At 43.5% G+C, this 15,224-nt stretch overlaps 1 protein-coding gene and 1 long non-coding RNA gene across 8 annotated transcripts in view; both read left to right on the top strand.

Annotated features, from left to right (window-relative positions):
* atp8a1 (ATPase phospholipid transporting 8A1) overlaps positions 1-15,224 on the top strand; it is a 116,633-nt gene that overhangs the window by 5,493 nt on the left and 95,916 nt on the right. For all 7 annotated transcript variants that reach the window (XM_027135301.2, XM_027135303.2, XM_027135305.2 and 4 more), the window contains exon 2: positions 11,970-12,084. In XM_027135301.2, coding sequence (XP_026991102.2) covers positions 11,970-12,084 — 115 coding nt within the window. The remainder of the gene's footprint in view (positions 1-11,969; positions 12,085-15,224) is intronic.
* On the top strand, positions 12,794-13,456 carry LOC125139144. Its single transcript, XR_007138248.1, has 2 exons — positions 12,794-13,036; positions 13,350-13,456. It is a non-coding gene; the product is annotated as an uncharacterized LOC125139144 (long non-coding RNA).

The following is a 15,224-nucleotide window of genomic DNA, read 5'->3' as shown; positions in this document are numbered from 1 at the left end:
TGGTGGGCATTGTGGGCATTGTGTGAGAAACGCCATGAAACACAGCTGGCATAATTCAGCTGTCTGAAAACCTGCTGATTTATGTTTTCAAGAACATTTTCCATGACATCATCCATATACTCCCAACCCCATTTTTTTTAAGCCCTTCCTGATCACATGACAGCATGACTGCTACTGACCAGGAGACAAGAGACGCATGAATCCACCTACCTCATCTATTCAACTTCTGCTCATGCTATATCCCAGCACAGAACACAGATACGAGAAGAGCTTTCTACACTCCTTGTATATACATGAGTCTCACACACCTGAAACTGTGGTTAACATTTTTCAAAATCCTGATGGATTCTACATTATCAGGTGTAATGAAACACAGCACAGACACAATAACACACGCAGATTCTCAGCATTGCCCCGGATCTACATTGTGACATCATGTGCAACATAACACAAAATGGCATTGGGCCCTAATGTAAGTTTTATTTCAGTGATTTGTGGACCAGGTAATGGATGCACCATTGCGTGGTGTTTTTGATAGATTGATTTGCCCAGTCTGTCACCTGACTCTGAGCTGCTCTATTTTTAACTCAGAGTAATCGGGTTGTCAGACCTGCTTATGAAGCAAACACACTATTACCCTGTCATACTGCAGACATTTCATCTTCATGCTGTCTTCAGCTGTCAGGTCTTAATCATTTGACCCTATCCTCCATGTTCCCCTGCAGAGAAACACAATCCAATCAGAAATAAGCAGGGACTCATAACACACCTAAGAATAATGGAGCTTGGATAAAATGGCTTTTTATAGAATCCACTTCTGCTCCCCATGTCGTATGCTGCAAATATACACACATCATGATGGTGGTGTTAAGCCTGCACGGTGCTAGAAAAAGACCACGGCCATTAAGTCTCAGGTCTATCACAGGAGAACATGATGTGAGGCTGGAATACACCGCGGACGGCACTGCAGTTTATTCCAGCTCATAACACGCACACCAATTTAGAGGTAATCCACTTACTCAGATGTTTTGTGAGATGGTAGAAAAGTAGAGAACCTGGAAAAAAAACCCACACAGACACTGGGAAAGTGTTACCAGTAACTCAAGCTCAGGATCACACCAGTAGGTCTGAGACAATACTGCTGCTCGCTGCACCAAAACCCGATGCTATAAATTGCACTGTAATTTGTAGGAGCGGACAGATTAGTGCTTAAGGCTTTGGGTGCTGGCTTCAAGGATGCGAGTTCCACACCCTGCACCACCAAGCCGTCACTATTCTGTTCCCCCAAGTGACCCTTAAACCTCACCTGCTCAGTCCTGGTCGTGACTCTGTGACAACAAAGGACAGGATTTTATTTTATTTTATTTTATTTTTTTGGCAAATGTATAGACAATGCGTGAAACTTAAAATAGACCAAATGTAGAATCTTAAACATGTTACGTGAATATTTTGTCTTGAAATACAAATAGTCTGTAATTTGAACTAGCGGTTCTCTTGGACACCTTTTCAGTTTTGTGGAAATCCCTCAGCACTTCTGTCTGAGACACAGCACTCGCTTTAGAGAGTGTGTTTGTATGCGTGCCAGGCCAGACGGGCCTCCCTACCTCCACTGGGCATCCCTCTGGACTCTTCGCCCTGTGTGCTGTTGTTCTGTCTGTTAGCTGACACAAGCAATAATCCTCATCTTTTCTCTATCCAGCTTAGCTACAGAGCTCACCACCTCTGAGCTGCTTCCAGAGGCTTTCCCTCCAGTGACACTACTGACCAGCGCTGTCTCACTCGCTTACTCGCCCCTGGGTGGATTTCGTTTTTTTTCACACTAGCTGCTTTATTTGATCTCTGTTTGTACTCCTTAATGCTCCTGCTCTGTGTGTTTGTGTGTGGTTGAAAATAACAGAATGAAAAGAAGCTGATGGAAAAAGAGATCAAAAGCTCGAAGCAAACAAGCTAGCGTTTAGATGGTAGGAGACGTGGCTCCTTTCTGTTTACCGGCTAGCTGCGGCATGTGACTAGACTGCTGATGGTCAGATCAGTGCTGAGCATGACGGTGGATAGATTCAGGTGTTTTTTTTCTTTATTTTTTTAAGAACATGCGAAATGAGCGTCATCCCTCGAGCCTTTTATCTGGCACCCCGGCCTACAGGGACTCAAACGGCCATGTGTAATTGATATGCACAGAGCAGAATCTACTCAAAGACTGTCCAAACGAGTTTAGCCATTTCGATAGAAAGGGCAAAGTCTTCTGTCAGCTCATGTAAAGGTTTAGGGAAACGGCTTGCGGATGATGATGATGATGCTGTTGGGTTTATTGTAAGCTTAGACTGTGTGATTACGTGCTCAGTGGCTCTCGGGTGGTGACTTTGTAGCAGCATTTAATAGATAGATTATACTCTGCTCTACATAGACGCCTTTAATCATGTCATGTTAAAAGAAGTGGCCATGTGCAGGTGTCCTGGCTGATCTGAAGAAATTCATAAAATCCATAAACATTACTGTGCTTGTCCAGCCTTTCCTATAATTTCCAAGAAGTCTCCTATTTTTCTAAGCTTTCTCAGCTAAGCAGTCTTGGAATGAAGTGGTTATTGAGCAGCCTAATGCTGCGTGCTGTATGTTTACATTCGGTGTTTGTTCTTTAGCCGGCAGCACGCAGGAAAAGGCTGCGAGAGTCTGATGCTCAGACTGCGGCTGCCTTTTATAAAGTAGTTAAAAATAAAAACCTTTCAGAAACAGGTGACTTCATGTGCCGTTTTTAATCACCCAGCCAATCATCTTATAGGTTGGGGCAAGTTAAAACCATCTAGATGAAGTATCGATTATCTACAGAGCTTCTGATACGTTCGGTGGACTTTTCAGGCCGCAAGCTTCAGTACATTGAACGATTCTCTGTATCCATTCCTCCCTACAGCAGTGTCCAGTGTGAGAAAACACCTTTAAACACTGACACAACAAGCCCTTCAGCTTATGGTCAACATAGCCACCGACTGAAAAAGTTTGACACGTAGTTGAACGCTGTGAGATGAATGTAAACAGGATGATGTTTAGCTGCCAGGCTCGGGAATAGGCTTGAACTTTCTCAGCTTCCTTTCTGGGCATTTAATACGGACGTCCTGCTCCCTAATGGGAAAGCGTTTTAGACAGAAAACACCACAGACCGTTCTAGAGATCACTATCACTTATCCCATGAGAACCAGTGAAAATTACAAGTGAGATTCTGCTGTCTGAATAGTGCACATGATTTATGTAGCACTGCCAGTTTACCATCACTACGTTTTCTTAAAAATTCATTTCTCTTTCTTTCACCAACGGCACTGTTGAATACATTTCGGAAGACATTTGTGTTTCAAAGCCTTAATGTTGCCCTTTGTCAACTGTCTGTATTCACGTTCAGCACATCACACACCCACATGTCCTCCCACATGAATTCGGAAAGTGACATTAAATCAACACTGCTGACAACATCATGAAACAAAGCAGCACTTCTCAGCTTCAAACCAAATTCTGCTGCTTATGCTGGATTTTTTTCTAAACATCGCTCGTTCAAGTTAGATGTTGAGAACAAAAGCTTAACCTGAAGGTAAGCAGGTTTTTTAATTTTTTTAACTCCAGGTCGAACGTGACGTAATTAACCCGAACGTCGACGTCGAAGACAGCGTAACAACCGACCGCTGTACAAACAACTGACCACAGAGCCTTTTTTTTTCTTATTAGACCTAATTTTCACTGCTGCATTACACTGCACTTCTTATGCTGTGGTCAGTGTTTTGTAAGCGCTGCTGTGAAAGCAATAGCATTTCCCACCTTTCCCACCTTTTCCATAATAAAAACAAAACAGAGAGCCTTTTGTTTTCTCTATAATAGCATGTAAAACTTTTTTAAAAAAAAGGTACGTTAACAGCATTTTTCCAGTTTTACATGCCTGAGCGGCTATTAACACTTAAAATATACAGAACTTTAAACATTTGTGCTACTTGTTGAGCTGAAATTGCAGCCCAGCAACAATGGAGAATATCATTAAGGTGCTTAATATGAAGCTAGCCAGCGGGCGTTAGGGATAAGGCTGACGATTATCTTCTCAAAACAGCAATTTGCATAATCAGTATTCTAGATTTATCAAAGTACTATGTCTGTATATCGATATAAGAAAAGCCAATACATCATTAAATTCATTCAAAAGTAGAGAAAGGACAGTTTTTATACTGTTCAGTGTGATCAGCCATGTTGATTTGACATCACACCGTGCATGGGGAAGGAACTGGCAGTTGAGTAGTGTGGGTATTTTGAGGTGTTTTCAGTGGTAATTACAAGTGAAAATGGCATGAACGCAGCATTATTTACAGCCTTCTTTTAAACCACTAAAGCTTCTGAACTGGACACTGCCATGATGTAAACCTGCTGTGGGAATACTTTCTAGTGTCGTTTATCCAGTCTGTAGTCCTGTCTCTAGTCAGTACTGCTGGGATCGTTTGTCTGAATGCTGCAGATTAGAAGCAGTGTTTAATTCCGTCTTATGTTTTCACCGTTTGTCTCAGAGGACAAATTAACGGTCAAATCAGTAACTCTGGTTTGTTGTGTGGGACAGTTATTTTATTTCGAGGGGCATGTTTTGGGCCCACTTATTTCCTTCTTCAGACAGATATGTCGTGATGGGAGTGGTCTCTTCTAGGATGACTCTGCCCCCCATCTACAGGGAATCCACAGGGGGTTACTGAAAGGTTTCATGCGGATTAACATGATATAAATGATTAAGATGGGACTTTCACCATAGATGTGTGAGGTTCAGTACGGTAATCTGTGCCATTCTGGTATTTACCAGACCTTTTAATTTGTAATTCGTCTGTACGTTCCTGAGCTCATAACGCAGTGAGAACGATTAACTTAAATGCCACACCAGACGTGGGTTTTGCGACAGTGAGCCAGGCTTTTATTGGGATGCCTCTATCAGCTTCCGGGTGCTGGAATTTTCCCTTGAGATGTAGGGAACCCTGTAAGCCTCTCATCCTCCCGCGTCATCGGGCTAAGCCGTTGCGTAAGTGGGGCAAGATGGCCCGTGCGTGTGCCTCACAGGGGACTGCTACAGGATGATCATCATGGCACTGCTGTAGAGGGGGTGGTGCAGTGGGGAGATGGGGGAGTATAGCTATATTTAGCACGGAGCGTGTGTGAAGGTAGGATAAGTGTAAGAGAGCGAGAGAGAACGAAAATACGTAGGTTATGGGGATTTGAAGAGACAGGTTTTGATTAATTCTCTGCATGACTGTACAAACAGTTCACCAGCTGTCTAACACTTCACACCCGGGCGACACTTATATCCGAGATATCTGCGGCTGGAGCGTGACTGGAGTCTGAAGCGGCGAAGCAGAGAGCTGGGGGAGGGGCCGGTGTTTAAGTATGCAGGCTTGTACGCGGGGCTGATGGATCAGTGTCAAGCCTCCGGTCCATTTCTCCTGTCACTGAGACGAGAACGAGGGGTGTGTCCTCACTGTGCAGCTTTTTATGACGCTACATTTTTTTTGTTTGTGTTTATTTCCCATCCCCCAGACATGATTCATGGCTACTAGACGCATCAAAACATGCCTTCCTGTTTTAGACAGGCACTTCCTCTCAACCCAGATTAACTACACAGTGCCAGTGTTGATATCTCAGACCCTTCCTACTCTCCTCCTGCTCTCTCTCTACAGGGAAATCCCTTGTTTTTCTCAAGCCTTTATATTCTACACTGCTTTTTTTTTGTACTTCTGTTAATAATCTCTTCAGTATAATTAAATGAAGACTCTCATCCCTGATGGCTGCCACTCCATTCTTCATGTTCTGAGTCATAGGGTTTAGATTAATGAATCATTGCCATCTTTTCTTTCTCTGCTCTCCTATTCTGCTTATAGTGACGGTCTAATGGATGACTGCACAGTCCAGGGCTGGAGTGGTGTGTAAACACAACGATATAGGCTGATTTTCATCCACTAAATGCTAATTGGTTAGACGTTCGAGTAAGGACACATCAGCACCGTTATTTATTTATTTAGTTTAGTTTTTTCCATCGATGTAGTCGATACTGATACAGAAATGAGGAACCTGCTTGTTATTCATCGATCAAACATTTTGTTCAGCTCTAGTGATGTTTTCCTGCTTGACAGTTTGGCCATAACTCCACAGCCTCCTCAGCTCCTTCTTTATAGTTGGTATTAAATGAAGTGCCAGTTTATTGAGTTGGATCAGGGTTCGTTCCATTTCAGAAAAACGGTTGAGTTCAACTGTAAATAAGCTTTGTTTTTGTCTCATTTGTGTCCGAATACTTTGTTGAAAACGATCAAAAATGGACAATCATCAAAAAGAGCTTACTTTGAAAGAGCTGTGATTTTTATTCGGCTGGCTTTTTTTTTTTCTTCCTTTTTCCTTGTCAGCGTTTATTGCAGTATAATTGCTGTTGAAGCACATTAGAAACGATGTCCTTGCATTCTTTTGTATGTTTTTAAGATGTTTTTTTTTCAGGTCTCTTGTATCATATATTATCACAGAGCACAGATCGTCAGGTTTTATTGTGAAATCCGTGCGGTCCACATCACCCATTGTTCGTTCAAGAGCACGATTGATTACACGCCACAGACGGGCAACATCACCATGATGTAGGCTAATATCGGTATCGCGAGAACTTTTTTTTAAATTTTTTATTTATTTATTTTTTCTATTTTTTATAAAGTTTATTTTCAAAATAACAGTTAGAAACCCTGGAAGCAGATTTGTTCATTATGTGCTGTTTTACAATCTACAGTGTTTTTTAAAAACTTTTGCAGGGTTCCATTTTAGTTTTAGTAGACATTAAATAAAATGCATTTTACTCCACACTGGAGCTGCAGGTGCAGTCTCGCCCCCCCGATGGTGAACACACGTGGTGTCGCTTGTTATGGGACCTGTCGGTGACAAAAACCTATGGAGAAATCCATATCTTTACAATCTGTCAAGTCTGTATGTTTAATTCTTCGAGTGCGATTGGTCTTGTTCCAGTCAGTCCTGCTGAATAAAACATGACACCATATGGTGTGTCGCAGATAATTATCTGTGAAATCTACAACATTTCTCCTTACATTCAGTAATAAAACCGTTTCAAGCGTTTGAAATCCTCACCCTTACGAGCCCACAGAGAAAAACCGTGCCTCTCCCATTACTCATCTTTGGAGCCGTGACCAAACGATCGCACAGCTTTAGGTTTTGGCTTCCAGCCGAGATAGCAGAGGCTTTCAGATCAATGTGAATGATTCGTTACATCCCACTTTAGACCACTATAAATAACTTTCTGAGAGCAAAACTTTTAAGATTGCCCTGTCAGGGGGCCAGCAGGAGAAAGGCTATTCGGTATCTCTTGTGGGCTCCGGAGTGTCTCTGAAACCTGGATTTATTTCTGCAAGGCCGTGCTGGATGAGAGGTTAAAACGCTGAGCTCGGGCTGGAAGCATACACGAGTTCACTTCACTGAACTCTTAAACAAACCTTCAGCTTCTCAGGTGTACCACGTATCCTGTTTCACGCTGAATCGTAAGTGCAATCATACTTTGAGTAAGTGCAACTGCGTGTAATGTAGGTTTCTGTAACAGAAGCTGTGGCAAACAGAATAGTGTTGGTTTGAACATGTGACAGTTTCACAATGAGTAAAAACCAAACCCCCGCTTTAAGTTGCACTTTGGGTAAGTGAAGTAAATGTGACACTAATCACTTGCACTGTGCGTGTGTGTGTGTGTGTATGACTATAGTATGTATATTTCTCTCTGTGAATCTACATATACTTCTCGTGTATTATATGTAGGGGGGTGGGAGTCGTGGCCTAATGGTTAGAGAGTTCGACTCCTTACCCTAAGGTTGTGGGTTCGAGTCTCGGGCCAGCAATACCACGACTGAGGTGTCCATGAGCAAGGCACCGAACCACCCCCAACTGCTTCATGGGCGCCGCAGCATAAATGGCTGCCCACTGCTCCGGGTGGGTGTTCACGGTGTGGGTGTGTGTGTGTGCGCACTTTGGATGGGTTAAATGACGAACGAATTCTGAGTAAGGTTCACCGTACTTAGCTCTGTCACATCACTGTCACTTTATATGTATTACTCTGTTGCTGTGTTCATTTTGTTCATCAGAGGAGAGACGGAGAGATGATAATCTGTAACATGTAAAGACTGCAGTGAGTCACACTGTGTTTTTCATGGCTAAACAAACTGCTTACTGACTCATTCTGTTCTCTGTACAGGTCTTCATGTCATAATGGCTAAATATTTGTGTGTGTACAAATTTTATTTAATTATGGCTAATTAGTCAGTTCTAGATTTTTAATGAGCACAATAATCCTTTACTTCACTTGCTGATCTTTGCCTTTTAGTGAGTTTAGGTTTTTTTCATCTGTACTGTAAATGTTATGTTTCCTGTATTTGTGGAAACGCTCAAGGTTTCAGATTCGGTAGAGGACAAGAACATGTGATTATCAAGTCTTGTCTGTTGAAAAGCTTTACATTTTAATTTCTCACTCTCTCACTGAATATGTTTCCGTCAGTCAGTTAAAAACCTTCAAGTTTTGCATATCAGGGTGCACCGTGTGTATGCCTGACATTTTTAGGGTCACAGGTTGGAGTTCTCTGTGCATGTTCTCCTCTTGTCCATGTGGGTTTCCTCCAGGTTCGTACCTTCTAAAAACCTGCCAGTCGGTGGATCGATTACTCTGTTATCCTTCTGTTCGTGTGCGCACATGTGTGAAAGAGAGAGGAAGAGAGAGTGTGTTTGTATGTCAGTCTGTGAGAGTGTGTTTGTATGTCAGTCTGTGAGAGTGTGTTTGTATGTCAGTCTGTGAGAGTGTGTTTGTATGTCAGTCTGTGAGAGTGTGTTTGTATGTCAGTCTGTGAGAGTGTGTTTGTATGTCAGTCTGTGAGAGTGTGTTTGTATGTCAGTCTGTGAGAGTGTGTTTGTATGTCAGTCTGTGAGAGTGTGTGTGTATGTCAGTCTGTGAGTGTGTGTGTATGTCAGTCTGTGAGTGTGTGTGTATGTCAGTCTGTGAGAGTGTGTGTGTCTGTCAGTCTGTGAGAGTGTGTGTGTCTGTCAGTCTGTGAGAGTGTGTGTGTGTCTGTCAGTCTGTGAGAGTGTGTGTGTGTCTGTCAGTCTGTGAGAGTGTGTGTGTGTCTGTCAGTCTGTGAGAGTGTGTGTGTGTCTGTCAGTCTGTGAGAGTGTGTGTGTGTCTGTCAGTCTGTGAGAGTGTGTGTGTGTGTCTGTCAGTCTGTGAGAGTGTGTGTGTGTGTCTGTCAGTCTGTGAGAGTGTGTGTGTGTGTCTGTCAGTCTGTGAGAGTGTGTGTGTCTGTCAGTCTGTCTGTGAGAGTGTGTGTGTGTGTCTGTCAGTCTGTCTGTGAGAGTGTGTGTGTGTGTCTGTCAGTCTGTCTGTGAGAGTGTGTGTCTGTCAGTCTGTCTGTGAGAGTGTGTGTCTGTCAGTCTGTCTGTGAGAGTGTGTGTCTGTCAGTCTGTCTGTGAGAGTGTGTGTCTGTCAGTCTGTCTGTGAGAGTGTGTGTGTGTCTGTCAGTCTGTGAGAGTGTGTGTGTGTCTGTCTGTGAGAGTGTGTGTGTCTGTCAGTCTGTCTGTGAGAGTGTGTGTGTCTGTCAGTCTGTCTGTGAGAGTGTGTGTGTCTGTCTGTGAGAGTGTGTGTGTCTGTCTGTGAGAGTGTGTGTGTCTGTCAGTCTGTCTGTGAGAGTGTGTGTGTCTGTCTGTGAGAGTGTGTGTGTCTGTCTGTGCAAGAGTGTGTGTGTCTGTCTGTGCAAGAGTGTGTGTGTCTGTCTGTGCAAGAGTGTGTGTGTCTGTCTGTGCAAGAGTGTGTGTGTGTCTGTCTGTGAGAGTGTGTGTGTCTGTCTGTGAGAGTGTGTGTGTCTGTCTGTGAGAGTGTGTGTGTCTGTCTGTGAGAGTGTGTGTGTCTGTCTGTGAGAGTGTGTGTGTCTGTCTGTGAGAGTGTGTGTGTCTGTCTGTGAGAGTGTGTGTGTCTGTCTGTGAGAGTGTGTGTGTCTGTCTGTGAGAGTGTGTGTGTCTGTCTGTGAGAGTGTGGTGTGTCTGTCTGGGTGAGTGTGTTTTTCTGTCTGTGAGAGTGTGTGTGTCTGTCTGTGAGAGTGTGTGTGTCTGTCTGTGAGAGTGTGTGTGTCTGTCTGTGAGAGTGTGTGTGTCTGTCTGTGAGAGTGTGTGTGTCTGTCTGTGAGAGTGTGTGTGTCTGTCTGTGAGAGTGTGTGTGTCTGTCTGTGAGAGTGTGTGTGTCTGTCTGTGAGAGTGTGTGTGTCTGTCTGTGAGAGTGTGTGTGTCTGTCTGTGAGAGTGTGTGTGTCTGTCTGTGAGAGTGAGTGTGTCTGTCTGTGAGAGTGTGTGTGTCTGTCAGTGAGTGTGTGTGTGTCTGTCTGTGAGTGTGTGTTGGTCTGTCTGTGAGAGTGTGTGTGTCTGTCTGTGAGAGTGTGTGTGTCTGTCTGTGAGAGTGTGTGTGTCTGTCTGTGAGAGTGTGTGTGTCTGTCTGTGAGAGTGTGTGTGTCTGTCTGTGAGAGTGTGTGTGTCTGTCTGTGAGAGTGTGTGTGTCTGTCTGTGAGAGTGTGTGTGTCTGTCTGTGAGAGTGTGTGTGTCTGTCTGTGAGAGTGTGTGTGTCTGTCTGTGAGAGTGTGTGTGTCTGTCTGTGAGAGTGTGTGTGTCTGTCTGTGAGAGTGTGTGTGTCTGTCTGTCTGTCTGTGAGAGTGTGTGTGTCTGTCTGTCTGTCTGTGAGAGTGTGTGTGTCTGTCTGTCTGTCTGTGAGAGTGTGTGTGTCTGTCTGTGAGAGTGTGTGTGTGTCTGTCTGTCTGTCTGTGAGAGTGTGTGTGTCTGTCTGTCTGTGAGAGTGTGTGTGTCTGTCTGTCTGTGAGAGTGTGTGTGTGTCTGTCTGTCTGTGAGTGAGAGTGTGTGTGTGTCTGTCTGTCTGTGAGTGAGAGTGTGTGTCTGTCTGTCTGTCTGTGAGTGAGAGTGTGTGTCTGTCTGTCTGTCTGTGAGTCTGTCTGTCTGTCTGTGAGTCTGTCTGTCTGTCTGTGAGAGTGTCTGTCTGTCTGTCTGTCTGTCTGTCTGTGAGAGTGTCTGTCTGTCTGTCTGTGAGAGTGTCTGTCTGTCTGTCTGTGAGAGTGTCTGTCTGTCTGTCTGTCTGTCTGTCTGTGAGAGTGTCTGTCTGTCTGTCTGTCTGTCTGTGAGAGTGTCTGTCTGTCTGTCTGTCTGTCTGTGAGAGTGTCTGTCTGTCTGTGAGAGTGTCTGTCTGTCTGTCTGTCTGTCTGTGAGAGTGTCTGTCTGTCTGTCTGTGAGAGTGTGTGTGTCCATGCTTCAGGTTTCCTGGTATAGACTCCATATCCTCTGTGACGCTGACCAGTGCTGTCTGTAGATGAAGGACCAGACTTGATGCTCGTTTCAGCTTTAGAACTTGGCAGTTAAAGTAAAGATGATTCAGAGTGCACTTTTTTAGGATGTTGCAGATTCAGTGCATTACAGCTGTTTTTTGCAGTGTGTATGTGTGTGTGATCGTATTGTCACACAGTCTCATTTTTTACATTGAACAAATGCTGGTCTGCTTCCTGTCATTCATATCATCCTTTTTATGCAAGTAATTTTGTAGAAAAGGTTGTGGGTTTCCATCAGATGTGTGAAACCCAGCAGACCCTCACTGCATAATGAGCAGTTGTACCAGTAGCCACGTTGCAGGAGTCTCAGCACAGCAAGTCAAGCCTTCAGTCACAAGTTCTGTTATTATTTAGAGTCTTCTAGCATCGCTGCATACAACAAGCAGAAAAAACATCATCAAAAGAATCGTTTCAAATTCTCAACAAAAAATGCATATTAAAATTAAAAACTACGGTTCCTCCATGTCAGATGTTGTGTGTGTGTGTGTGTGTGTGTGTGTGTGTATTTCTATGTAATTTTAACAACAAATACGATCTAGATGGAAAATCACTATCATTATCTCTGCTGTTTCAGGATATGAAAAGACAGAGGACGCGTCAGAGAAGACGTCTCTAGCTGACCAGGAGGACGCTCGACTGATCTTCATTAATCAGCCTCAGTTTACAAAGTTCTGCAGTAATCGTGTCAGGTACGACAGAGCTAAGAGATTTATTTCCACTGGATCAGTGTAACAAGTGTTCATGACTTCAAGATGTCAGACTCATTGTCTTCTCTAAAAACAGCGAGGAAAAAAAAAGCCATTTTGAAAAATGCCAGAGTAGGAATAGAGGGTGTGTAACATGCAGTTCTGATTATTGAGGATTGATCTGTGGCTGTAGTGTCCTCTCTCACTGCCTCACACTCTCCGCTTGTTCAGTCCAGTAAAGGGTTAAATACTGACTGTCTCTGCTGCAGTGCAACGTGTTCGTGTGGATAAAAAAAGACTGAGAGAGAGAGGGGGACAGACCGAGACTTACAGACCGACGGGGAGAGAGATCGGGGCGGACAGAGACCGACGGGGAGAGAGATCGGGGCGGACAGAGACCGACGGGGAGAGAGATCGGGGTGGGGAGAGAGACCGGGGCGGGGAGAGAGACCGGGGCGGGGAGAGAGACCGGGGCGGGGAGAGAGACCGGGGCGGGGAGAGAGACCGGGGCGGGGACAGAGACCGGGGCGGGGACAGAGACCGGGGCGGGGACAGAGACCGGGGCGGGGACAGAGACCGACGGGGAGAGACCGACGGGGAGAGAGATCGGGGCGGGCAGAGACCGACGGGGAGAGAGACCGGGGCGGGGAGAGATCGGGGCGGACAGAGACCGACGGGGAGAGAGAGCGGGGGCAGACAGGAGAGAGTGGGGACAGGCAGAGAGAGATACCGATAGAGAGCAATAGAGGAAAAACATCTTCGGTAAGTCGCTGAGTTAAAAGCATCTTGGTCACGTGTTGTTACACGTGACTTTTCCAGTGAGAGATCATCATTGTTTACTGCTCAGAAGGACAATCTTCTCATGCTTCTGAGATGCAGTGTTTCAGTAGTGTGTGAAGGTGAGCTGAGGCTCGGGGACGTCAGGGGAACATGTAAGACCGAACAGAATTAGAAGGTGAGAGAGATTTAATATTTCATTTTCACCAATTTGTGTCTGACAAGTGAGAAAACATGCAGGCGCAAACACCCACAAACACAGTGCTGTGCAGGTGAGATTTTATTTACACCTCCTCCGGTTTTTGTCTGCTCTGAGACATCATCCTCATGAGATCTCTCACCTCCTGCTTCATGGCCTGTAGAAGAGCAGTGCAGCTTTGCCTGTTCAGTACAGCTTCACATGCAGAGCAGGACATGAGAGATCATGAAGGCTTTATTTTATCATCATCATCTCAGATGGGATCAAATTGTTTTTTGTTTTTTTTATCCAGAGTTGATCACAAACGCAGTCCAGGGGTTTGAAGACTTCAGTGAGATACCCTAGTCTTAAATGATCAACATTTAAAAAAAAAAAAATCAATAAAAAACCTGGATGTGTCTCTGTGGTATTTTTGGCAATTTGTTGTCTATACTATTTATTTATTAACTCTTAACCCTTATGTACTGTTTACATTTCATGCCTTTTGTCACTTTGGTCCTGGTCTATTTTGTCCCTAACCAAGAATTCCCTCATAATTAATTTCTGTACTAAATTTGATACTACATATCTATTTAGAATGCATAAATAGTCCATCTGACATTAATATAGGGATATTTTATATAGGATAATTTTTTTTTAAAATTCAGGACATGAAAACATAACGATTCGAATTTGTATTTGCATGTGAAAATGGCAAGAACATTTTAGAACTGCAGGAATTCATTATAACTGAACACACTCAATGATTTGTCACTGAATCGACTCGAACTGTGTTTTTATATACGTTTTTATTTTCCTATAATCATTTCTCTACACTCATTTCACTTCACCTATTAGTATACCAAAGATCATGTGTCCCAATGTAATCTTTTAGTATGTTACATTTCCAGAGAGAATCTTACTCGTTGAAAGAATGTTTTAATTGCAATTTAATTTGTTTGTATAAAAATTTGCGATGGGTTGGAACTCCGTCCAGGGTGTATCCTGCCTTGGTGCCCCATGACGCCTGAGATAGGCACAGGCTCCCCGTCACCCAAGAAGTTCGGATAAGCGGTAGAAAATGAATGAATGTATAAAAATAAATTTTGTATTTAAAATATATATATGAATTATATATGAATATATATGATAAATAAATAAATGAATACATATATACATGTATTTAAAGATTAAAATGAATTCAAAAATATTCATTAAAACTTTATATATCTCCAACATCTATCCCTAATGATCAAGCTGGAGGCGACTGTGGTAAGGAAAAACTCTGAGATGGTCTGAGGAAGAAACCTTAAGAGAAACCAGACTCGGAAGTAAACCTCATTTGCATGGCACTGGACAATAAATAATGTAAATGTAATTTCTACAACAATTTATAATTGTGCAACCGAGAGCTCCTGAGGAACTAATGGGTCATGGCAAACTCTGAGTTTTATATATACAACCAAGCTGCCTGTGCTGGGATTTGAACTCACAACCATGTGATCAGTAGTGAAACAAATCCCTCATTTCCACAAGCAATCATCTCTCCACGTGTTTAGTGCTGAACCATCAGTCATGACACACTTTAGACAGTTCTTGTGCTTATTGTAACGAGAAGATGGATGTGGTGATCACACACAGTACACAAGCTTTAACCTTGATGGATCCATGCTAGAGCGTGTTGATCATTCCTGTCGTGTACAGATATAGAAAACAACACATCAGGAGTGCGATTCAGACATTTTGAAAGCAGTGTAGTATCCAGAAGGCGTTGGAAAGATTAGCACAGTGTTTGGGACCCTGTGTGTACAGTATGTTGCTTGTGGTGATGATTGCTGACAGAATTAGCTCCAGTTCTGATGAAGCTTTCACATTAGAAGGGTGGTGGTGGGGGTGGGGGAGTGGCAAGTGCCACTGTCAAATGCAGCGATTAAAATGAATTGGTGCAACAAACCTAAACTTCATGTATAATAATAAAAAAATACTGCTGTGTAAAAATGCAAATAATGTAAAAAGCAGGTGAGTTGATTTGATTTCCTGAATCGAATCGTGGTTGTATTGTGCTCTAGCAGATTCAGCGATCTGCACCAAAAACAAATTGCTGCCTTCTGAATTGAAAATGTTTCATATTGTGTGGAAGCTTGGGCTTACTCGCAAAAAGAGGAGTTTAATAGTTGAACCAGTTGAA

The sequence above is a fragment of the Tachysurus fulvidraco genome, chromosome 17 (assembly GCF_022655615.1).
Source record: "Tachysurus fulvidraco isolate hzauxx_2018 chromosome 17, HZAU_PFXX_2.0, whole genome shotgun sequence".
NCBI classification, from domain to species: domain Eukaryota; kingdom Metazoa; phylum Chordata; class Actinopteri; order Siluriformes; family Bagridae; genus Tachysurus; species Tachysurus fulvidraco.
The sequence above is the reverse complement of the archived record's forward strand: the minus strand, read 5'-3'. Positions and strand labels throughout refer to the sequence as shown.